The 25632-nt window shown below is 44.5% G+C and overlaps 2 protein-coding genes across 2 annotated transcripts; both read right to left on the minus strand.

Annotated features, from left to right (window-relative positions):
• Window positions 1–425: 425 nt before the first annotated feature.
• Window positions 426–7773, minus strand: LOC129342979 (phospholipase A2 inhibitor and Ly6/PLAUR domain-containing protein-like). Its single transcript, XM_054998936.1, has 5 exons — window positions 7725–7773; window positions 5489–5605; window positions 3405–3554; window positions 1290–1430; window positions 426–583 (listed from the first exon to the last, which is right to left on the minus strand). Exons 1-5 carry the CDS (start codon window positions 7771–7773, stop codon window positions 426–428), a joined length of 615 nt encoding a protein of 204 aa, XP_054854911.1.
• A 4260-nt stretch (window positions 7774–12033) lies between these two features.
• Window positions 12034–16866, minus strand: LOC129342801 (phospholipase A2 inhibitor and Ly6/PLAUR domain-containing protein-like). Its single transcript, XM_054998695.1, has 4 exons — window positions 16762–16866; window positions 14917–15069; window positions 13329–13469; window positions 12034–12303 (listed from the first exon to the last, which is right to left on the minus strand). The coding sequence occupies exons 1-4, from the start codon at window positions 16817–16819 to the stop codon at window positions 12053–12055; spliced, it is 603 nt and encodes a 200-aa protein (XP_054854670.1). The 5' UTR covers window positions 16820–16866; the 3' UTR covers window positions 12034–12052.
• Between the last annotated feature and the right edge of the window lie 8766 nt (window positions 16867–25632).

Consider the following 25632-nt stretch of genomic DNA (forward strand, 5'->3'; position numbering starts at 1 on the left):
TAAACACTGGAGAAAAGTGGGGTAATAAAGGAAGAAAATAAAAAGTGAGAGGATGCACTCAGTTTTGAAAGAGTAAGAATAGACAGGACCGATAATAACATAAATAATAAATATAAATAATATAAAATTAGGACAGCAATGTTGTAGAAAATGAACTTCCTGGCTTGTAAATAGCTATATCTTGCAAAGAATGCCAACTTGAAATTTGATCATAGACAACATCAGAAGTATGATTTTTCGGTAGGATTTTATTCACTTTGCATTAAAAAGAAAACGGAGCAACTTATCTCCCCTGACAAGACCATGAGAATTGCCTCCAAGGAAAATGTCTGAGCTTTTGGAATGCTGGAAAGTGGAGAGATGCTTCAGTGGAGTTTTGGTTTTGTCACAGTCCCAGCCTCAAAAGTTTCCCCCGGAAGGATTAGCTATTTGTGACCTTTCTTGATTAGCATGGGAGCATGAGTGCATTCTGTCTTCCTTATCGTTTCCATAAACAATCTGGGCACCCCTATGATGCGGGGCTCGTGCATACACGCTTCCTTATTTCCGCAGCCACCCTTCGAAAAGCTGGAGATGCTGCCACCTGCAGGGGTGGAGGAAAAGGTTAGACTCAGTTGCTAGTCCAGTGAGTGAATTTACACATAAAGAGCCTGGCTGGAGCATTCTCTCTCATTGGTTGTCTTTGTACATCCATCAAGGATCAAACAGATGTGACAAAGATTACACTTCTCGTTCTGTCAATAAAATGCAATCGATAAGCTCACGCAGCCGTAAAAAAGCAGAGAATTGATTTCACATACTAAAATGCATGAGGTGTAGGGGTTAGAGTGCCAGACTAGAGTCTGGGAGACATGAGTTCGAATCCCTGCTTTGCCATGGAAGTTTGTTGGATGACCTTGGGCTAGTTACTTTAGGTTCCCATTGAGGAGAAAAATGGAGTATAAATCAAATCTTCAGTCCGCCATCGAAACTCACATTGGGCCAGTTGCTCTCTCTCAGCCTAACCTGTCTCACAGAGTTGTTGTGAAGATAAAATGGAGGAGGGGAACAATGTTGCAAACCACTTTGTTCCATTGGTGAAAAAAGCGGCATATAAATATCTAAATAAGTGAAGTAGAATCAAGGACTCCATGTGGCGTAATTTGGGCTTATTGGCGGGGTGAGGTATGAACTTAATCAGCACCTCTACTATATCTTGGTCCAACTTTTCACAACTATGACTGCCCATTTTCCTTGGCACCCTCCCCACAAGATGAAGCTACAGTGCAAACACAGTCTAGGGAGCTTACCCTCATCAGCCCACACTTCGTAGAAGACACAAAAGACCTCCCAGCCACGACAGTTTATGATCTCGGTGGGTGGGCACTTGGGATCCTTTGACAAGCATCCGGGACATTGCATTCCATTTGGATTCAGCCGTAGTGGCGGCACTGCAAACGAGCACAGAGACCGAGAAGAAGAGCCTTCTCCATCCCCCACCCTACCAAAGAGTTTTGTGATCCCTGTGGAGAAACGCCATTCTGTTTGTGGAGTTAACTTTCTATGGGCTGAAGAGGGGAGGGGCCAGTTCTGGAATAGTATGTGATTGGAGGGAGAGCAAGTCAGTTGCTGGAAGGGAGTTGGAAGTTGACAGTTGGTGGCTGGAGTTGAGGGAGAGATGGCTCTGAGGGGAGATGTAGATTTAATGTAACCCCAGGTATCAAAAAATTGGGCATGCCCTACACAACATCTAATTAGGGCATGAGGGAGATAGAGTAGGGGTTTCTTTTTATGTTATATTACTCCTTCCGTTCACTGTATATTTGCCTGTGTATAGTTAGAAGTTAAATCAATGATTTTTTGGAATTTATGAAGGAAGAAAGATCTTCTGTTCCACATAGTCCCCCAACCACTTGGGCCCACTAGCAGAGGAGGGAGGTTAGGAGGTTGTCCTGCCTAACCAGGACCCCATACAGGGACAGTGGTGGCAGCAACTACCCGGAGACAAGAAAGGGAGATGGCTCCTCCAGGTGCTAGGATAGGCAAGGGAGAGCGGGGTCTACCAGTTAAGGGGAAAAAAGAAGGGAGAGGCCCCGTTTCACCACAATTCCGAACCAGGGCAGTTATAGCTAATGGACAACACGGGCAACTGCCCTCTGCCACACACTTGGGAGGTGGCCCTACTCACTGAAGGAGGGGAGAAAAGAAGAAGAGCAGGCTTGTGCCACTGCTAGGACATGCTCCATCTGGGGTTCACAAAGCTGGCTTCGAGTGGTAGTGGTGGCTCCCACCCACTGATCATGCCCCAGCAGTGGAAAGAAAAGGGGTTTGTATTGATTCTGGGGTCACATCCTGTACCTTTGCCCAGAGCCCCAGAATCATTAAGACCATCCCTCATCTGAACTAAGGACACTTCTGTTATTCCTCATTTGGCTCCTGCAAAATTCCAAAGATGTTTCACCAATAAGGAACTATCACATACTCCTTGAATTTTAGGTAGGTAGCGAGTGCCCTCAAGTCATACCTGACTTATGGCAACCCCTGCTGGAGTTTTCAAGGCAAGAGACTAGCAGAGGAGGTTTGCCATTGGCTGCCTCTGCAATCCTGGTCTTTGTTGGAGGCCTCCCATCCAATTACTAACCAAGCCAGCCCTGCTTAGCTTCTGCAATCTGATGAGATCAGGCTCACCTGGGCTATCCAAATCAGCCTTGAACTTTACTTTAGGTGATATGGGATGTGTGGCCATTCTAGCTTCAGGCAATTTCCACAATTGACCCCAGGGACTCATCCAAATACAGAATTCTAGTTTGTGGACCATATCCTCCATGGAGACAGCAATGGCTGCCCTATGGTCACTGCTGCCATTGCAATGTGGCATCCTTCCACTCTCACAATTCTCCAAAGCGCTCCCAGATTACAGCTGCTGTTGTAATTGTGAAATGCCTGCCTCACTGTTCACCATGCCAATGCAACCTCCCCCAAGACTCACCAAGGGGCAAAAGAAATGGCCCCACCAGCTGCATCCCCACGCCATTGGCTATTGCATTATCATGTGCAATAACCATCAATTCACAATCGGACTTTCTTGTGTGGATGAGACCTTTAAGGAGGTGAATAGTTGCTCTAGCTCAAGGACAGTGCAATAGCCAGCAAGGTCTGGATGCAGCTTAATGCATGCACTCGGTTGAGGGGCTTGAAAAAAGTGAGAGGAGGCACTTGAACATTCATGAACACATGGATCTGATTCATGCTGAATCAAGCCATCGATCCGTCAGTGCTATCTACTCAGACTGGCAACAGCTCTCCCCAGTTTCTGGTTGTGGTCTTTCATATCACCTCCCCAAAGATGCCGGGGATCGAACCTGGGACCTTCCGCATGCAAAGCGAGAGCTCTTCCACTGCGCCATGGCCCCTCCCCTACTTACGTGGCGCTGCTCCCGAGTTGCAAAGATCTTTTCGGCAACACTTGTTGGCTCTTCGCTTGTGGTAGGAAGGAATTCTGATGCTCATGGGCGAGGGAGTGCAGTAGATAGACCTGGTGCAGCCTTTATAGGTGGCCAGTGACACCTCCTTCCCTGGAAGAAAGCAGAATGTGAGCAGAATAAAGGAGGGCAACTCTCATCTGAGTGACACGCTGATTCCGCACATGTTGGATCTATAAAGAGGACTGATTCCAGTCCTCTTTATAGATCATTTGGAATGGATTTTTTCATGTGTGGAACAAATAATCCACCTCAAACGATTGATAAAGTGCATTGAAAGTGCATTATCCAACATGTGCGGAATCAGCCACATATATATTAGGCTGCTTTGGATTGTGTCAAACCATTGGTCCATCCAGGTCAGCACTGGCCTTTTTTTGCACGGGCAAATTTTGCCGTGTTTGGCTTCATACCTCTTCAAGTTTTCCCCCAAATTCTGGATGATTAACTCCCTGTTCAGATATCAATACGGCATTTCAAGGGTTCTCTCCCGAAATTTCTGCCTGTGCTTTTTCTGCTTGGGGGGATTTCTCACAGCTGTAATGCTAAATAACAGCTTGGCCCTAATTGGCTTCTGAGTGCCAAATGATAAACTGAGTTCTAGAAAAGATGATTTCTCAGTTCAACCCTCCCCCACAAAGGCTTTCTCTATTGTTCCACCTTGGGATACCCCCAACTAGGCGTGGAGAGGCCACACATTCTTCCAGATGGGTACGATGAACAACAAATGGATGCCAACCAGAGATGCTTAAGGCAGAAAGCTCGTAAGTTTTTAGTTAGGCAGACTTTTAGATAGCAACGTTAAACGTTTCTTTATTTCACATCTGTTGCCTGTGTATGAGCGTTTTATGCTTTGCAACACTATCTAAAGGTAATAAATATAATTTTACCTAAACTGAGTCTGGAATTCATGACTTGGATGTGGGTACCCCCCACCGAACGACAGCGATCCAGGCAACGGTCACCTCCAGATTGGACTACTGTAACTTCCTCTACGCAGGGCTTCCCTTGGGTCTGTTCCAGAAATTGCAGCGGGTCCAGAATGCTGCTGCACATTTATTGATTTATTTATTTTATTACACTTCTAGACTGCCCTCCCCATCAGACAGGCTCAGGGTGGTGTAACAACATACACGTGTCCTGACTGGAATTCCATTCAGGGCACATGTGACTCCAGCCCTGCAGCAGCTACGCTGGCTCCCCGTGGAGTTCCGGATCAGGTTCAAGGTTTTGGTCTTGACCTGTAAAACCCTAAATGGACTGGGACCAATATACCTGAAGGACCGCCGTTCCCCTATGTACCCCGGAGAGCGCTTAGATCTGCAGGTAAACACCTACTGGTGGTCCCTGGCCCCGGGGAGGCTCGACTGGCCTCAACCAGGGCCAGGGCATTTTCTGTCCTGGCCCCAACCTGGTGGAACTCTCTGTCGGAAGACATTCAGGCCAGCCAAAATCTTTTATCTTTTTGGCGGGCCTGTAAGATAGAGATCTTCCGCCAGGCATATGGTTGAGGCCTGTGCTGGATCCATCTAATCAGCCTCCCTGCTGGTCTCTTACCAGTGTGTGTGGGGGAATATGATCATCTGCCCCCCCCCACACACACACATGAGGAGTTAGAGTTATAGTTTATTAACTCACACCAACCTTTCTTACATGTATGATATGCAGAGATAGGGGAAGGAGGCCCCATCTAGGATGCTGGAAATTATGCTTGTGATAAATGAGTCTGTGATCTTATTGTTTTATTTATTGTAATTTTATCTGCTGCTGTAACCTGCCCTGAGCCCACTCGTGGGGACGGCAGGCTATAAATTAAATAAATAATCATTATAATAATACGAAGCAAGAGATTGGGAAGCCAAGGCCTTTGGGAAAGGATTGAGCTTTCAGTCTCACAAAACAAAAGGGAAGTGCGTCTAGCCTGCCTGACTATTGGAGGGGCTGTTATTATCAGTGCCCAGAGCAGGAAGTTTGGGGCAGCTTTTACTGGAAGAAGCCCCTCCCAAACAAATGCCAAAATCACTCGCCTTTTCTGATTTCCACGGTCAGGATAATGCAGGCATTTTCCTGTGGCGCACACTTCTGTGGGACACCGGTGCAGGACGCCGTGGCACTTTTGCAGTATTCACATTGCAAGCAAACTCCTGGAATGGAGAAACAAAAGAAGAATGTAAAAAGTTGAAGCCAATTGCCACGTCCTTTCTTTCCTTCTTTGCAGATTTGGAGGTTCTTATCTATTGGTAACAGGTATGATTGTCTCTCTGGAGCACGTTTGTTTTGGTTTTTCTCATCACGTTTTTGTTTTGTTTTTCTGTTGTTCTATGGGCTTTTCCCAGGCCCACAAGCACCTCCAGTTTTCTGGAAGTACAGAAAAGGGCTAGGATTTGTATGCTTGTAAACAAGCGGACAACCAAAAAGGAAATTGGGTGTCTCTTTGCTGAGATGGGTGCAACATTTAAGATTTTAGCAACAACAAAAAAGACAATTGAGTGAATGTGGCTCTTCTATGAAGGACAGATCTATTTGGCTTATTGGCATACAGGAGCCCTGCAGGTTTGAAATCATCTGTGCCAAACCCTCATTCTGAGTGCTGCCGGCTGAAGTCTGCTAGGAAGATCAGAAAGGATAAGGTAGGTGGAAGACAGCTGTCCCAAACCTTAGCAGTATTCAAAATTCCCTTCTGCAAGGAATGTCCTGTGTCAAGGAAGATAACATCTATTTCTCTAATAATCTTTTTACTTTCTTCTGTATATGTTATTAGATTTTGAATTTCTCATCCTGGCCGCATCAGCCCAAAATCTGCAGTTCCATTTTGATTCTCCCTTGTGCAATTTGAAGCTGAGATTCTTTATTTTTGAAAAATAGTAAAGAGTCCAGTAGCACCTTTAAGACTAACCAACTTTATTGTAGCCTAAGCTTTCAAGAACCACAGCTCTCTTTGTCAGATGCATTTTTGAAACTATTAAAATATTTTTATTAATGTGACATACATGAAGGTAGCACATTCACGTGAAATTTGCACTTCTATACACAGCAAAACATCCCCAGCTTTCAATGAATTTGTTAGAACAAGAACTAATATCCATTCTTTGATAGTATGTAAGTCAAGACATTAATGTAACATCCCATGTTATTTTCAGGAATGAAATGGCCTTTTCCCATTAAACTGATTATTTTCACACATTTTCTTCTTATTCCCTCACTCACCAATTCCTCTTTAAAAAATGGCATGCTAAGTGGACATATTAGCTTGCGAACTCTCACAGAATTCTTTAATAACAATAATAATAACTGCACTTACATACCGCTCTTCTAGACAGATTACTGCCTCACCCAGAGCAGTGAACAAGTTAGTGTTGTTATTCTCCCCACAATACAGCTGGGGAGCTGGGGCTGAGAGGAGGGGCTGACCCAAGGCCACCTACTGAGCTCATGACTGCAGTGGGATTCGAACCAGTAGAGTGCTGATTTGCAGCCCAACCACTTAACTACTGTGCTATAGCAGAATGTTTGGACACGGATTCCCGTGGCCTATTTCCATGGCAGCCAAAATGGTGGCCAAACTTTCATGAGAGGAAGTAATCTCAAGAGAACTCAAAAAGCACTATAGGGTGTGGATAGCAGCCCGAACAGCCCAGACTAACTTGAGCTTGGAAGCTAAGCAGTCAGCCATGGTTAGTACTTGGATGAGAGGCACTGAAGGAAGATTTGGGTTGCTATGCAAAGGTGGGCAATGGCAAATGATCTCTGCCCCTCTCTTACCTAGAAAATCCCATGAGGGGTTGAAACTTGATGGAATTAAATTATTATTAATTGTAGGGCACATGCAGTTTGCCAGACTATTTTTAAAGAGTGCAAGGTCCAAGAAGAAGCAAGGAGGGTTATCTTCTCTGGCATCAGATGATGGCAGCCTTGGTTACTTATAATAGTAATAATAATACTGCGCTTATATACCGCTCTTCTAGACAGATTAGTGCCCCTCTCCAAGCAGTGAACAAAATCAGCGTTGTTATTAATCTTACAGTACAGCTAGGGAGCTGGGCTGAGATGAGTGGCTGACCCAGGGCCGCCTGCTCAGATCATGGCAGTAGCGGGATTCGAATCAGAGTGCTGGTTCGCAACCCAGCCACTTAACCACTATTCTACAACAGCTCCCTATGGGCTGCAAAAATGGACGGTGGGGGTGGCAGCAATACAGTGTCAGTCGCTGCTAGACCCTTTCAATTGTATGATCAGACAATGAATGAGAGACTGTGAACTTACCCGTAGCAAGCAATACGCAGAAGATGCAGAAAAAGAGCAATACCTGCATGGTCTCGGGAAACAGATAAGGGCGTGAGAACGAGAATGATGGAGAGGAGCTGCTTGAGAAATGTCTTGACTTGGGTTCAGGGGGATTTATACCTTCTGTGATGGAAAGAGTAGGAGGGCGGAGGGAGAAGCCAGAACGATGGATTGTGCGAAATGGTTCTTTCTCGCTTCGGGGAGGTTCGGTCGTGGAGTGAAACGGACATCTGTCCTAAGCTTGCCGACCATAACGACACAGAGTACAAAGCAGACATACTGGCTCAGGAGTCTGGGACAGAGGCCAGAAGGTCCAGCAGGGATGGAGAGCAGAGCCAGGTTGGCCCTTTTCGCTTGGTCAGTCATACACAGTGTCTCTTACATCACTAGGGCAAGTGTAATAAAACAGTACACAGGTTATTGCAATCACAGCACAATTCTGGCTCTTTAACTGCCGTCATTAGCTTTGAAACAGGTGTTTGCAAAGGAATAAAATTCCCTGCCATTGTCTGGCCATGCAGTTGCGGAATGTGAAATTCCCAAGAGCAGGGCTGATGCTGTCACCTGCTGATGTTTGCAGACTGAACAGGTATTTAAAGGCACAGGAGCACTCCTGGATCATTTATACCTATCAGTTGGCAATCCTAATTGGAAGAGTAGCACTGTGCAGGCCTTCTTCACTCCTTGGCTGGCACTTCAGTTAAAGGATCTTTGGTAGCTGGGCATTTCCTGAAACCATGGACAGCTGCAATATAGGGCTAGGTAAAACAGTGGTTTAATACAGGGTGGTGGTGGTGGAGAGCGCTGTCAAGTCATAGCTGACTTATGGCAACCTTTGCTGCGGTTTTCTAGGCAACAGACTAACAGAGGTGGTTTGCCATTGGTTGTTGGGGGTTTTCCGGGCTGTGGTTTGCCATTGCCTGCCTCTGTAGGCTGGTCTTCGTTGGGGGTCTCCCATCCAATTACTAACCAAGGCTGACCCTGCTTAGCTTCTGAGATCTGATGAGATTGGGCTTGCCTGGGCTATCCTGGTCAGGGCTAATATAGCTTAAGGCAGCTTTATTCATTCAAGGTGGCTTAAGAAAGGCTTTCTGGGAGTTGTAGTTGCACAGGAGGGAAAGGAGGAATACTCAAGTCATGTTTAGGGAACCATGTGACCATTAATTGTAGACTATTTCATCAGTTGGCTCATGGGGCATGGATTTTGTATGTGGTGATTTTGTTAGGGAAAAGGGGAAGAATTCTTCAGAAAAAGAGAGGGATTTCTCCGGAGGCAACCAGAAAGGAACAACCTATTTTTGAAGCCCATTCAAATTAACTGTATTTCTGTTCTGCAGTGACATTGTGACTGACCAAAGGCAACTTTCTAGTCACAAAGCCTATATTTAGAGTTGCCGGCTCCAGGTTTGGAAATTTCTGGAGATTTGGGGGGTGGACCCCCACAGGGTACAATGCCATAGAGCCAACCCTCTGAAGCAGCCATTTTCTCCAGGTGAATTGATCTCTGTGGCCTGGAGATCAGTTCTAATTCCGAGAGATCTCCAGCCACCACCTGGAGGTTGGTAACCCTACCTATATTACATTCACTTCCAACTGAGAGTCATTTCTAGTAAACAGGTGGTGAGATGGGTTTAGTGTCTGACCTATTGTTTTACTATTTTAGTTTTCACAGTGCAAAGTAAAAATATCCCAGGCAATGATTCTCTAGCCCTAACTTCATGTGAGCATACTGCAATGGTTGCTGATTCTGAATTAGGAAATTTCTGGACATTTTGGGGGGGGGGGTAGTGCCTGGGGAGGAAAGACTTAAGGGACTGTGAAGGTATAGAGTCGATCCCCCAAACTGCCATTTTCTCTAGGAGAATCTGGAGATCAAATGTAGTTTTGAGAGAACACCAAGCCCTACCTGGAGATTGGCAACCCTATATTCTCCCCTCGACCTTTCACTCCTAGCAACTAAAAATACCAACAGTTTCCTGCGCAATCGATGTGACATAGCATTTTTCATATTGTCCTGCGAATTGTTTTTGAAATGCCTAATTTATTTTTAATGGGTCCCCCCCCCAAGACTTGCTTAGGATCCTGTAAATGTTTTGAAGATCAACTGTAAAGTCCTTCTTCTGCCATGTAACACAAGGTAGTATTGGATCTAGTCTCCCATGGTTATCTCACAGAATACACTGGGTGGCATTAGAACCTTTGGTCTGCTTTCCGTTTTCAGTTTATGGTTTAACTGACTGGCAATGGACGGTAGAATTTTTTTAAAAAACTGGTTTATTGCTCAACATTCCAGAACAATCTAGGCTGTGGCCACCCGCTGTAAAAGGAGATGGTTGTGTGGAGGTAGGCCTACTTAGGCCCCTTTCCTCAATCATTTTGGTTTTCTCTTTGTTTTATTTTTCTCTTTTCCCTTGGATTTCCTCTCTCTCTCTCTCTCTCTCTCTCTCTCTCTCTCTCTCTCTCTCTCTCTCTAAATCTTCTCAGGATTTTTATAATTTTTTTTTATAATTTATATTTTTGTAATTTGGAGATTGACACTATCATCAAATTTTGTTCAGTTTACAAAATCATTCATGCTCCTGTCAAAATCTGACTAGAAGATCTTTCTTATCACAAGGATCTCTCGACACCAGCCCTTCAGCACTAACTGTCAATGGGAGAAGGGCTCATGTAAAGAAGGAGCCGGATAATTTCTTTTTGCATAAGTGTGCTAGATCCCTGTCAGCTGAGAGTTTCTTAGCTAAGTCTATAATTGACTCCACCCTCTGCAGCAGCCATTTTGAGGATGGCTCCCCCTGCTCCTGTGGCAGCCGTTTTGTGGCTGCGCCTACCACCTTATATCATAATTCCAAAGGTGCCCGTGGACTCAAAAAGGTTGGGGACTCCTGACTTACGTTAAGTCTGTTTGACTAAGAACTGAATAATGTGGGGCTTACTTCTGAGTAAACGTGCTTAAGATGGTTCCATAAATATATTTCTGCAATGGATTATTTGTCTTTACGTTTTTTGCTGTTTCATATGGATAGCATTCCTCAGACCCACCAACCATACCATCACAGACCAGTTTCGTTCACTAACTCCCTTCTAGTACAGCTTTAGGAAGAGGAGGAGCCAGGAAACAGAGATGTATTAAGCTCAGGATGCTTACGCGGGTATGTCCTGTGATTTTATGCAATCTTTTAAAAAATGGATTTCAGACTTAATAGCTATTCTAACAGCAGAGGTTTGCAATCCCTATGTCTAGCCAATCCACCATTTTACTCTGACAGAGTCAGAATTCTCGAACCTATGAATAACTGGTGATCACATATGTAGCCCAAATTGTATATAACCTGATCTTTGAGAGCCCAGAAATAATAAACCTAATTTTGCATTTGATCTATTTGGAACCTTCGAGGAGAAAATAATAATTAGAAGTTACTTTGTCTATTCAGTGGCATGTTCCGTCTAAGGTTCAAGCCAGTCAGTCTTTATTTCATCATATTGCCAAACAAGGACCAAACAATCTACAGAAACCTGATAGATAATAACAATCATCAGCAAATAAAAAATTCAAGCAGATCCATTACAAATTGGCATGAGTAAATCCCCGTTATAAGAAGACACTCCAAATAAATTGTTTCCAAAGAGAATGCTGCTTTTATTTGTTTCATTTGCATCCCATCTTTGCTCAGAGACCAGGCCTAGGATAATCTATGGGTGAGGCATAGATGAAGAGCAGATCACTTTAACTTCACAGAGGGTCTTACATCAGAGGGTTGCATAAAACAAAATGGGGAAGACAATAACCGTATATGCTGCTTTGGGTCCCCGTTGGGGAGAAAGCAGGGTATAAATCAAGTAAATAAATATAGTGCCTGTTGCTTCCTATTGTGCTGTTGAAAATACCATCACTGAAAGCATCAAAAAAGTTATATTTATGAAGTACAGTCCGTTCAGGCCAGGCCAAAATGGTGGGCAAAAGGACCCAAGTCCACACTTTGGAGGAAGTGCTTTCTACCTGAGAGCCACAAGGACAGTAGCTTGTGGTGGAAAAGCTAGTAGCTGGGCCCTGAGATTTTCCGGGAATGCAAAGGAGAACAGGAAAGGTAGCAGAGTGGGAGAAAGTCTTTGCTAAGCCAGCATGGGGATCTCTCTCTCTCTCTCTCTCTCTCTCTCTCTCTCTCTCTCTCTCTCTGCCTGTGTGTTAACAAACATGGGGGTCCAGATTATGCTGAAATCTCCTTCCATTTTCTTTGAAATCTTTTAAAGAAAAAAGCCTTAAAATTCTGAAGATTTCACAGATAATTGTGCTTTCACCCAGACTGTTACAAAGATGAGGAGGTACATTCAGGGAGGCTCAGACAAAAGAGGACATTTGCTACGAGGAGCCCGACAATGACTTGAAAGATGATGACGGAAAGAGAGGGCAGGGCAACTACGTTTCCCCTGTTTTTGCAAGTTGCATTCCGGGTCAGCTTGTAGACATCACCTCCAAAAGACATGAGGTCATTCTCTCTCAGGCCGCAGGCACTGGGAGTAGCACAGCCCATCATAGAGAAGTTGTGATGTGATTTCGCTGTGGAGAAAAATTAACCAGAGGAGCAAAATAAGGGGACTGCACAAAACATCCCTTTTGGCAAGTAATACAATGGAATTTGTGAACCATTGAAGCAGACTATAGCAAGAGACATTCCACTGCACACCCTGGTTCCCTGCTGGCATTTCGAAGGCCAGTGGGTGAAAAATTGGGGTGTGCCAGTGTGCAACGTCACTTCTGGTGAAAAACCAGACGTGATGTCATTACCTCAAGGGCAACAGTCCAGGATTTGCCCCAAACTCTTGACCCTGCCCCCCAAATTCTTCTTGGGGGTTGCTGCCTGTGCTGGCAATCATAGAACCATCCCAATAAGAGCGTAAGATGAACCTTGAACATTGGACAAAATGCTCTTTAGGGCTTCTAATACCCCACTTCTTGGGTAGCAGCAGAAAGCAGCAACGTGTTCCATTTTTAATGGTTATCCACTTTGATGGCTATGATTGGGCAGAAAGGTAAAAGATACATTCTATAAATAAATAAACAAACAAACAAATAAATAAATAAATAAATAAATTAAGGCGACTGTGTGACAGAGATGTTAAGTGCCAAATGGTTCAAAGATGGTACTGGGATTTTTCTACCTCCCTCGAGTCCCTGCTCCCATTTATTAGATAGAGCAGGGCTGTTTTCACACATCTTACCTGCCACTAGAACATTGCGCAAAACACCCAGAAGAAAGTGTCTTCTCGTGTGAAATCATGCCAGGAAGACGCTGTGATCCAGGAGTTTTGTGCGAAATTGCATCTTCCTGCCGTGATTTTGCGCAAGAAGACGCTGTCTTCTGGGTGTTTTGTGCGATGTTCCAGCGGCAGGTAAGACGTGTGAAAATGGCCCAGATAAGAGATTCTCCCAGCTCCTCCACTTCATCCTCCTTTCTCTGCTCCCCCTTGCCCCAAATGACCAATAAGAGAGTGGGTCACTGCATGAGTTATAAGGGCTCTTATCACAACCCTAGGAATGATCCTGGTGTAACTTGGCTCCATATATAGGGTCTGAAAAAATACCAATAGATACTCCCTCGAGGGTAATGCACATCTCTTCAGCTCCTGTGCAAGGAACATCAACTTGGGCTACGCACAGGCTCTTGTTCAAGTTCTCACAGGCTGGACAATACACCCCATTCTTCCAAGAACTGCTTGGAGGCACTGCAAGACAATCAGAGGCAGTTTTCATGTGTGCGATGGCCAAGGACAGACCTCAGGATATTGGAGCCAAACAAAATACTTCTCACATGTCCCAGTACTGGCCAGTTTCCACATCCGGTCTCTTTGTCATACTCTAGAATGACTCAAAGACTAGGATATGTAGATAAATGAGGGCCAGAATGGCTCCTACTGCATTCTAAATGAGAAAGCAAATGGACTAGAATTTGCTGTTGAGGGGAAACCTGCTCCCGCAAGGATCTGGGGTCAGGGAAGTAGATTTAGATTAAAGAGTCTCTCTACAGAAGACATCTTAGAGTCTCTCTACATGAGTCGAATTACATGGGGTCACTCAAGTGAAAGGACACACAATGTTAGCTGGGTGAAGGTAAAGGTAAAGGTAGTCCCCTGTGCAAGCCCATGGGGGTACGTCACATCATGACGTTTTCTTGGCAGACTTTTTATGGGGTGGTTTGCCATTGCCTTCCCCAGTCATCTACGCTTTACCCCCAGGAAACTGGGTACTCATTTTACCGACCTCGGAACGATAGAAGGCTGAGTCTACCTTGAGCTGGCTACATGAACCCAGCTTCCACCGGGATCCAACTCAGGTCATGAGCAGAGCTTGGACTGCAGTACTGCAGCTTACCACTCTGCGCCACGGGGCTCATTAGCCTGTGAGCTGGGAAGGATAGTTAAAAAGACAGAGCCAAAGGCTCTGTCAGTTTCACCTCTCTAGAGCTAGCAAAGATCACTCCTCAGAGGGTTTGTTTATTTCATCATTGCCTCCCTGAAGCCTCTGTCAATTTCTCCTCCCCTTTGGAGAGGTGAAGAGGAAATAAACCAACCCTCTGAGGAGCAATCCTGCAGGCTTTAGAGAGGTAAAACTGACAGAGCCTTCCAATCTTTGTTTTAAAACTCGACTTCCCAGATAACATTGCGCTTCCCTTCACTTAAGTGCCCCCGTGTAATTCGTCTCATGTAGAGAGACTCTTACATGGGGATGCTCAAGTGAGAGTTCTTACACTTGTTCTCCCATTGTGGATACTCATGCACTGCTAGGGAGACAGAGTACATTTGAATATAAGACCACACAGAAAGTAATTCACTTGGGCATCCCCATGTAAGATGTCTTGTGTAGAGAGACTCTAAGATGCCCACAAATACAAAAAAATCTTTACGTTCAGCCATGATGGCTTAAGCCAGTGGGCAAGCTTGCTGTGTACATTTTAAATCCTTGCTGTGGTCTCCATGCAGTTCCACCCTTCAGCTACAGGCAGATGGTAGTACACAGACTTGGTTCCTGCCTGACATCTCTCAAGTTACAAGTTCAAGACCCGCTGCATGCTCAAGGGCACAGTTCGTTGCTTTGTGAACTCCAGACAAGTGATCGTGTCCTGCCATCCCTTTGTCCTCAGAAACAGACCCATTAAACTCAGTCAATACCCACCACTTAGAGTCAGATTGTCGTTACAGCCACTTGTCGCACAACAGGCCATGTTGCTCCGAACTTGCATTTCAGCTGTGACACTCATTGTGAGGACTAATGGCATACAGGAACTTGGAGCGATGCATCCTTTATAGGTCCCACTGACATCTCCCTCTGAGGGAGAGGAAAACCAAATATTATTATCTCCTCCCTGAGATTTGGAGCCAGTTTGGTGTAGTGGTTAAGAGCACGGGACTCTAATCTGGAGAGCCGGGTTTGATTCCCCACTCCTCCACGAAGCCAGCTGGGTGACCTTGGGCTAGTCACTTAAGAGCAGCAGGACTCTAATCTGGAGAGCCGGGTTTGATTCCCCGCTCCTCCGCTTGAAGCCAGCTGGGTGACCTTGGGCTAGTCACGGCTCTCTGGAGCTCTCTCAGCCCCACCCACCTCACAGGGTGATTGTTGTGGGGTAATAATAACATACTTTGTAAACTGCTCTGAGTGGGCATTAAGTTGTCCTGAAGGGCGGTATATAAATCGAATGTTATTATTATTATTATTATTTGCAGTTGTTTTCTAAAGTCAGTTGTCTACGCTTGCACGTTCTGATTTGAAAACCCAGTGTCGAGGGACCCTTAAAATTGTGGAGAAATGTGTTGTATTGTTAACTTTCAATATGTAAAGCTTTACATCTGCATTTTTTCTTTTTAGGGAGAAGTGGGTTGTTTGTTTTTGAAAAGTCCTACCATATCCATGTTTGAAAATGCTATAAAATTCAAAGTAGTGGAACAGAAATTTACATTTTTACAAGCAAGTTCCAGTGAAATGGTTTTTGTTTGAGAGATTTCATTCTTCCTATTAGCTTTGGGATGGGGTGGATCCTTTGCAAACAGACAGGAATCATTCAGTTGTTAGTTCGTGCAGAGAGATATAGGTTAGGGTGTATAGGAAGACTGTAGATAGGAAGAACGTTTCCCCAATCTGTGATAGGGAAGGTACCTTTTTCTATTTGTGAATCAAAATTGGATTTGCTTGTCTTCTCCTGAAAAGGGTTACTTTATAGAAGGGAGATTGTGAGGGGGAGGGCAGATCGTGAAGGGGAGGGCAGAAGGGGTTGCATCAATGCTTGGTTTTCGTTGTCCTTCTTACATGCCCAGGGTTTGGGGTCAGGTGGCGGTTTTTCACAGGCTAGTTTGGCTAGGGATCCTGGAGGTGTTTCACCATCTTCTGGGCATGGAGCAGGCATCACTGGGGCAGTTGGGGGGAGTGGGGCAGTGGGGGGGAGTGGGGCAGTTGGGGGAGTGGGCAGGGGGGTCTGGACTAGATGACCCTAGAGGTCCCTTCCAACCGTATGATTCTAAGATTCTATGAAAATGAATCTCTCTTCTTGGGTGATGCCCACCCTCAGTGTGAGTCCCTGACAGTGGCTCATACAGTGAATCTCCCCTGAGGGCAGGTACTTTGGGTTCATTGGGCCTTTCGTTACTTAACTAGTTCTCATAGCACATGAGCAGTTCTCTTGCAATTTGGTCATTATTGGTCTATCCCCGGCCGTTTCCACATGGCTTACCTTGTTCCGGAAAACAGCGAAATCTCACGTGAAATCGCACAAGAAGACACTGTTATCACATCTTCTCACATGATTTCGTGTGAGTTGTCGTTGTTTTCCGAAACAAGGTAAGCCATATGGAAACGGCCCCATTTTAGCCTCACAACAATACTGTGAGGAAGGTTAGACTTAGAAATATCAATTTGCTCAATTCACCCAGTGAGTGTTACGACTGAACATCTGTTCCACTCATCCAAGCTGAACAACTTCTATACCATACCAGGAATGTCAGCAAATGTATAATCCTTTGAACCTACCAAATGTGTTGACCACCTCTAGAGAAACACATATCATTCCTGCATCAGCACAATTCATTTTATGGAGGCAAGAATCCCCAAGATTACACTGAGTACATTCTATAGCACTGTTGTCTCCTGGAAAAAGGGAGAAGGGAATGGAGAGAATGTTAGTGAATTTTGGCATTATGGCTAGAATAGGGGATGTAGGTTGAAATTCGGCCCCATCAAGGACCAGTCAGGCATGGGCTCATAATAGATTGAGTGACTGATGGCTTTGGCTTCACAAATATCCAAAAGGCAATTGGAAGGCTACAGTTGAAACCACGGTTATGGTCTGTTGCCCAGGAAACCCACGCCAAAACCTGAAGACAACTCTCAAAGCTAGAGTGAAGAACACTCACCATGAATGCAAGGTGGCACACTAAAGACCAGAATAAGGAGCACAATTGTCTTCATGGTGCTTTAGGGGAAATGTGAATTATTCAAGACTGATTCTCTGGAGCAGAAAATTGTCAGACACGCTGCAAAAAGAGATTGTATTTATATGATTTGTGCATTGATGTTACTTGATCCAAATCTCTCCCCCCTCCCCCCCCCACCCCGCATTTTGCCAGTACAAAAATATAACACATGAACCTGTCTCATCTTCACTCAGACCCTTGGTCTATCAAGGTCAGTATTGTCTACCCTGTCTGGCAGCAGCTCCCTGGTAAAGACCCTACACATCACGTACTACCTGCGCTGAGGATGGAACCTGGGACCTTTCGCAGTCAGAGCAGATGCTTGACCATCAAGCCACAGCTCCTTCCTGAAGATGTCTGAGTAAGCATCATCTATAATGATGGGTATTTGTTGCCAAGTTGCCCACTATCATGGACAGCCGTCCACTTCCAGCCTCCAACTACAGCAGCAAGAACAAACTGGGAGAAACCAGCATCATGTGATGCTAATCTTTATGGTAAAACCATGGAGATTTGTGGGATTCCTAGAGTGTCTCACAATGCCAACCCCTCGCCCCACCCCCATATTCCCAGGGCTGATCAGCCAAGGAGTGGCCATTCTAAATGAGACTTGCCAGAGCAGGGGCTGAGAAATGGTTGCAAATATATACATATCCAAATATTTTGTAAAAGTAGACATGTGGAAACCTGTTCATCAAGCAAATATAGCAATTATATATATAAACACTAGTCATCTTATTACTTAAAGACACGTTTCCAGTTCTCATTAGTTTCTGAGGGTGGGGGATATTTTTAACTCCTTTTTTATTTATGTAATGTACAAATTATTTGGAACAACAAGTCAAACAGAATAGTGCAAAATAGAGGAAGATGAAGAAAGAAAGAAAGAAAGAAAGAAAGAAAGAAAGAAAGAAAGAAAGAAAGAAAGAAAGAAAGAAAGAAAGAAAGAAAGAAAGAAAGAAAGAAAGAAAGAAAGAAAGAAAGAAAGAAAGAAAGAAAGAAAGAAAGAGAATTTGCCAAGTTTTACATTATAAATGGTAAATAAATCGCATTGTTTCAGCCTGATTTATATTTCTATCTCATTGTAAATAAGTGGACATTTTAAACTGGTTTTGCTGCTTGACTTCCTTCATTGTGAGGAGTGTGATAAAGAGGCTATGACATTTTAACAGTGCAATGTCAATATGTCCACAATCATCCATTGTATGGCTATGGGGAAGGGTGGGATTAGGCCAGGATTCTTTATCCTGTGTGTGTCATGATCAGGATGCAGAAGAGTTCCCACATGGCTGCTTCCTTCTAACAGCCTTCACCCTGCGAGTCCTGGGATGGCCCGGCTGGCAGCATAGCTTCTGTGCTGGGCATGCCCCGATGCCATTCACCATTATAAACTACATCACAGAGATTGCTGTTGGCATGGTTTCCTATTGCTGAGATTGTAATGTTAGCAAAACCATTTAAAATTCCTTCCAAAAATGAAAGCTGTTGGAAATTAGTCCCTCCCCCACCAGGTCGCTTTTCACAAACTTCCTTTTCCTATGGAGTTCTAACATTGGTTTGGGTTTGAAATTTTCCAAAACTGATTTCTGTTGTTTTGTTACACTACTGCTACCATTCAGGCCCAAGCCAAAAGCCTTTGTATCTGCTCAAAGAATATCCAGGAGATGTTCCTTCAGATATCCAAACCCTGCTTCTCCGTCTTGTGCCTTGGCATGATTGAACACCTTCAATATTCCTGAAATGTGCAAGAGATTAAGAGATACCCATTCCCTCAATTCTTATCCTGGTGCAAGGAAAGAATCAGCGGTAGTTTAATCCTCTCCAAAAAGATGGTTTGAAGAGGACAGAACTGTGCAGCCAGAAATCTGTATCGTGCAAAATTTCAAAGTGAATGTTGAGCTTGTAACTTGGGAGAAATCTGGAAATATGAGAAGTAAAAAAGTTTCTATAAAATATAAGATGTGTCACAGTGATTCCTCATTTCAGTACAGAAAAAAATGTGGGTACAGAGCAGAGACAAGTTTGCCCCGTCAAATTCTCCCCTGCATATACTGAGGTCGAACATTCGCCACGAACTCTTGGGATCTGTGAATATTCGACACAAATTTGCAATTCAAAACCTGACTTCCAAAGATTTTGCAGTACATATCCGAGTACATACCCAAATCTAACAGTAGAATTTAGTAAATTTTACATTAACTTTATTCATTCCCTTAGTCCCAGTCCATTCATTTGGTTCTATAATGGAAATGGCAAATTTTGAGAGTTCTTGATATCAACATCTGGATTTTGAGATCTGAACATTGTGAAATGCTGAAAAATTCTATTTCAATTCCTCATGAGCATCATATATTGCTGTTTGGAAACACAGAAATTGATGGATATTAAGAAGACCCCAAATAACAGAAGCCCAATACGGGCTTACCTGTTCGTCTAGCTCCCGAATGTCCATCATAGCCTTTCCTTTGAAATGGAGATCAGCCAAGTACAATCCTTGCCCTCTCTCTCCTTCTTTCTTTTTATAGAGCTGATGGATGTTTTGTTCAGACTGGGAAGTAGCTGATAACAGCTGGCAGTTCCTTAATGGAAATTATGTAGGGTATACTTCTGTCACACAGTGTCTCTTCCACTCTTAACAACTCCCCTTTTTTGACAGTGATTCCAAGCAAAGCCATAACCATACAGGGAATAAAAAGCATTGCATTTTAATATAAGACGGTGGCAGATCTATTTCCAAGTCAGGGTTTCATATTGTGTTATGGGAACAGGAGACATGATCAGAAATACATTGGAATATTCATTTGTAGAAGAGCAATCTAGGAGAGCTAGGAAAACCTTAAAACTGTACAGTCAAACAACAGAACACCGATTTTATTCCAACTTGTCCTCTGGGCTGACTCCCTCGTTTTAGAGTTTTGGGAGCCCAGAGGTACGCTAGATCCCTCATCTCTGGGATCCAGTATGAGGAGATTGCACACGTTTATCTGGTTTTCATCACATAAAATGTTGCCAACTGTTGCTTTCCAAAGAACCCAGCTGAGAGTTAGAGGTGGAACTTTTGTGGTTCAAAGGTGGAGCCAGACTAGAATGGCATTTGATAGGCCATGGGGGAAGCCTGACAGAATTTGGGAATTACAGAGCAATTCTAAATGGAGTCAATGGACTTAGAAGGGTGTAAATCTTTTTAGGATTGCTCTGAGAATCTGGGAAGTAGTGGGTTTTGAGATTCCAGTTCTGGTTATCTTTTAAGACACTAATAGAGAGCTTGTGTGCACAAGTGACCTCTTAAAATAATACAAAACTAAACTCCCTTAGAGAGTAGGTGCAAAAATTACCGCAAGATAGTACTTGAGAAGCTATTACAATTGTTTAAAAGTGCTGTATTGGTTCTAAATGTTACTATTATCAGTAAAATAGTGGTTGGTTGACAGTCTTAATGACACAAATCCAGTGGCTAAGGGTCCCCCTGCCTCAGTCATTTATGGTTTATTAAAATATTTATCTCACCTTTCCATCTGAAAGAACTCCAAGGCAGCAAAAAGAGATATATAAATCACATACAGAAAAACATATTCAGCTACCCAAAATCCCTAACAATAAGACAAACCCTGGACAGGGTGGATAACATACTGTAAGGTTTAATTTAAGCTCTCCATTTGTAAGTGCACAAGCCATTTATGTATTTATGAATTAAAATATTTATATACCTCTTTTCTGACAAGCAGTAAAAGTGATCAAGCCATCAGGAAGGAAGGAAGGAAGGAAGGAAGGAAGGAAGGAAGGAAGGAAGGAAGGAAGGAAGGAAGGAAGGAAGGAAGGAAGGAAGGAAGGAAGAGAAATTCTGAATTGTCTTCTTCATCTGCTGTTTGTTACCGCCCCTTCCTCACTTTTTTTTCATAGAAACAGTTAAGTTCCTCATTAAACCCAGTTCAAAAACTCATGCCTAGTGACAAATTAGAATAAACTCTGACATACCAGTTGAAAACGTCACTACAGTTTTATTGAGACGGATAAGCCACCATTCAATGTCCATACTTGATTAACCGGAAGGTCTTTGAGATAGCCAGGTCTTCACCAAATGATAGGGGGAAAGCAGGGAAGGGGTCAGGTGAGATTCTCTTGGGAGGGCATTCCACAATCTAAACACCACAGCTGCACAAGGCCCTGTGTCATGTCACCTTGGCTCTGATAAGTCAAAGGTGGAAAGCAACTGGCAAAGTTATTTCATGGATTCCATTTTCCAGCCAAGATGGCTTACAGACATTTAAAATAGAAAAGAGTCCGGTAGCACTTTTAAGACTAACCAACTTTACTGTCTGATGAAGAAAACTGTGGTTCTCGAAAGCTTACGCTACAGTAAAGTTGGTTAGTTTTAAAGGTGCTACTGGACTCTTTTCTATTTTGCTACTACAGACTAACACAGCTAACTTCTCTGGATCTAAGACGTTTAAAAGGAAATATAGATATTAATGAAGATGAAAATGGTATTTGGGGAGAGGGCTTTCAGTGAGGCCAAGTAAAATAAAAGAGGGCTGGTCAACTTGCTTTCTCCCTCTGGCTTTGCAGATGGCAGCTGGTTACTGGGAAGCACCTTTAAGAATTTGAGGTTCTCCAACTCTGCCCTCTTCTCCCAGGATTACTCTAGATATCTGATTCTTTCTTCCCATTTTCTCTGAACTTTCCCTTTGCTCTGAATAGGGTGAAAATAATATTGCCTGTCATAAATTATCAAAGGTGCCTCTAAAAGCCCTAGCGGTGGCTACAAAACTCCTGGGATCAGTAAATAGAAAGAAGGGGAACTCAGGTGATCACTTTATAATATCCCTGATATTGTGTGAGCTGATTTGTTCCACCACACAACCACAATCTCCCAGGTTACACAAAGGACAAGAGAAGGTTTGTCAGCTCAGCTTTTCAGCATCAAAGCACATTTGATGCTGGGAATTCCCATGACTGGATCCTCAGACATAGATTTTATCAGTAAAAGGAATTATAGAGGAGCCAATATGAATCAGAACTAACCCTTTCATAATATTTCCCTGATCTGAAAGGAACCCCTTCCCAGGTTAATTGAAACTAGAGATGGACACGAACCACAAAAAACTGAACAATGCGGTTTGTGGGTTTCCACGAACCAGGAACCACAAACTCCCATGAACTGGTGCAAGTTCCCGAACCAGTTCATGATTCATGGTTTGTGGGGTTTAAATGGGGTTTAATCATTTAAAGGGCCCTTTCCTGCCACTTGCAAGAGGCAGTTCCCTTTAAACTATCAGCTGGTGGGGGGGGGAATACCCAGGGAAATTTAAACTGCCATTTAAACTGCCTTTTAATATGAACCAAACGAACCAGTAGACCAGTTCGTGGAAGTTTGTGGAAACGAGCTTCCATGAACCACTGGTTGGCTGGTTCTTGGGTTTTTTTGGTTCGTATTCAGGTTCGTGCCCATCTCTAATTGAAAATCAAAGAGGAGGGAAAGACAATTGCCTATATGGTGCCTGTGTCTGTTCTCTCTCCTGAGCATAAAACAGCTGGGAGAAAATATCTGGTTGGGGAAAGGGTACACGGGAAGAGCTAATTCTCCAGTGCTGTGGCCCCAGTCCCTTCGTGCACCTGCTTTCTGCAGGTAAAATACATTTCTGGAGAACTGATTAGGGATCCCGGCATTGTTTGTGCTTCGACCATCAGTATCTGGTCAACTGTTGTAAGAAAATGAATGCCTTGCTGGAAATGAATCAACAGCTACAGCAGTGTAATGCTTAGGACAGGGGAGCTCTCTCTCTCTCTCTCTCTCTCTCTCTCACACACACACACACACACACACACACACACACACACACACACACACACACACACACTGAAACTCACACTCTTTCTCTCAGCTTAGCCAACTCCACAAGATTGTTGGGAGCATAAAACGGTGGTGAAGAGAAGCATAGCTCCTTAAAGGAAACAAAGGATAAAATAATGTAACTGATGAACATTTAGTGTAATCCAGAATGATATTGCTTATTTCTTAAAGAGGTGCCATTGTGTCCGAAGTTGTTTTGTGGCTTCTGCTGCCAACACTGGGAAACCATCAGAGCCAGTTTGGTGTAGTGGCTTAAGAGCACAAGACTCTAACCTGGAGAACCGAGTTTGATTCCCCACTCCTCCACTTGAAGCCAGCTGGGTGACCTTGGGTCAGTCACAGCTTCTCGGAGCCCTCTCAGCCCCACCCACCTCACAAGGTGTTTTGTGGTGGGGATAATAATAACATACTTTGTAAACCACTCTGAGTGGGCATTAAGTTGTCCTGAAGGGCAATATATAAATTGAATGTTGTTGTTCTTGTTGTTGTTGTTGTTGTTGTTGTTGTTGTTCTTGTTGTTGATGTTGTTGTTGTTGTTGTTGTTGTTGTTGTTGTTGTTCCAAAACAACAAAGAGTCTGATGGAGGAACTTTTAGGGAGGAAATGTGTATGCAGCGTCATCAATGACAAGGCTCAAAGTAGTCAATGTAAGCCCCCCCCCCAAGTATATTGCAACATTCAAACAATTTGCACAATGTGGGAGAGCTCTTCTTGATGTGTCTTTCTTTTCCTATGCAATTATGTCACCACCAGTGCTCAAGTAGTGGCTCATTTGCGGATAAGCACCGGCACGAGCAGTTTGTAGGGTGCTGATCCAGCAGCTGATGGGGCAGTTTCTCATTGATGGGGATCACCAGGATTAGAATCAAACCAGAAGAATGCTAGAGGGACCATGACAGGATGAACTCAACACATTTGTTATCATAAAATAGCAGCGGTAGAGGCCTCCCGTTCTGATTGGGTGGCGGTAGGGATGTAACCCTATCTCCTCGGGCCATTTTCTGGATCTGAAACGTGCCTCCGATGCTGCTGTTTGTCTCATGGGGGAAAACACATGAATATATGAAATTGCTTTATACTGAATCAGGCCACTGGTCTATCAAAGTCAGTATGACAGTGGCTATCTGGGGTCTCAGGCAGAAGTTGTTTACATCACTAACTATTTTTTCTTTTTAACTGGAGATTCCAGGGATTCAAACTAGAACCTTCAGCTAGCCAAGCATGCTCTACCACTGAGCCCCTCTGCAAAACAGATATGCTGTCTCTGTGTTGCCTCTCAGTTTTCCCCAGTGGGGAAAATAGCAACTTGGGGGGGGGGGCTTGAAGTAGGGTTGCCAGGTCCCATGGAGCCCAACCTGGTGGATTAGACTTGCCATTCCCCTGCCCGGGATGGGGGGGGAGGTGGGAGCAGGGGATCTCCTGCCTACCTCCCACCCCCAACCCCACTTACTGGGCCAGGGGGGCATGCCCCTGGGGCACCCCTCCAGCTTCGCAGCATGCTCCTGCAGCCCGCAGTAGGCCCATTTCAGGCCAAATCAGGCCCTGCAGGGGGCAATTCAGCCCTTTGGTGAGAGCAGGAGCGCTCTTGGGCCGCTTTTGACCTGCGTGATAACGTCACTTCCCGGAAGTGATGTCATCACACCAGCCACAAGCATGCATGCAGCACAAGGTGAAGACAAGGGGAAGGAGGGAAGATAAGACCCAGCATCCCAGTCTCCTACCAGGGGAGAGAAGGGGCCTGACAACCCTATAGCGGATAAGGGGGGGTCATGGGGGTGCAGGGGTCCCATATGTGTGTGAAATTACCTTGTGCACGCATGAAGAACTTGTGCGCTGTGGAGCTCTTCCTTGTTGCGCCAGGAATGACATCATTCCCAGCACAACAAGGAAGAGCGCAACAAGGTAGCAACAAGGAAGTGCTCTGGAGCATGCTCCAGCATACTCTGGAGTTCCTAGGCCCATTCCCCATGCTTTCCCCCACGCCAGCCAGGTGAGTGGGGGGGACCACGGAGACTAAGAATGGGGAAATCCCCTGCTCCTGCCGGGGTCTTGTCTTGTAACTCTACCTTGAAGCTGAGAAAGGGGGTGCAGTGGAGAAGAGTTAACCTTCCTACGCTGGCACTGATCCCCATTGGAGCCGCCCTGTAGCTACTATTTAACCATTAAAACCATCTTGGAGATTCTGTCATGAATATCCTGTTATCTTGTCTGGTTTTTCCACCTAGAGGCTACCATGCCTGAAATTATTTGGTGAACTCTTTGGATCCTGAACATTGAGACTGCTACATTTTAATACATGTTTTTGAAATGCTTCCACTAATAATTGTGCATTTCCGGGCTCATTTTGAGGAGGAACGCACAGGAACGCAGTTCCAGCAGTTCCCCAAAGAGGTCACATGGCAGGTGGCCCCACCCACCGGACTCTCAGCCATTTTGGGCCTGTTTCGGCCTGGATTGGGCCTCTGACGGGTGGTGGATCACTCTCCCGCTCATCACCAGCCCAATCCCAACTATTTTGGGTCCCTTTTCAGCCATTTTCAGCCCCTTTTTGCTATTTTGGGCCCAATTTCGGTCCTGA

Source organism: Eublepharis macularius, chromosome 15 (assembly GCF_028583425.1).
Source record: "Eublepharis macularius isolate TG4126 chromosome 15, MPM_Emac_v1.0, whole genome shotgun sequence".
NCBI lineage: Eukaryota > Metazoa > Chordata > Lepidosauria > Squamata > Eublepharidae > Eublepharis > Eublepharis macularius.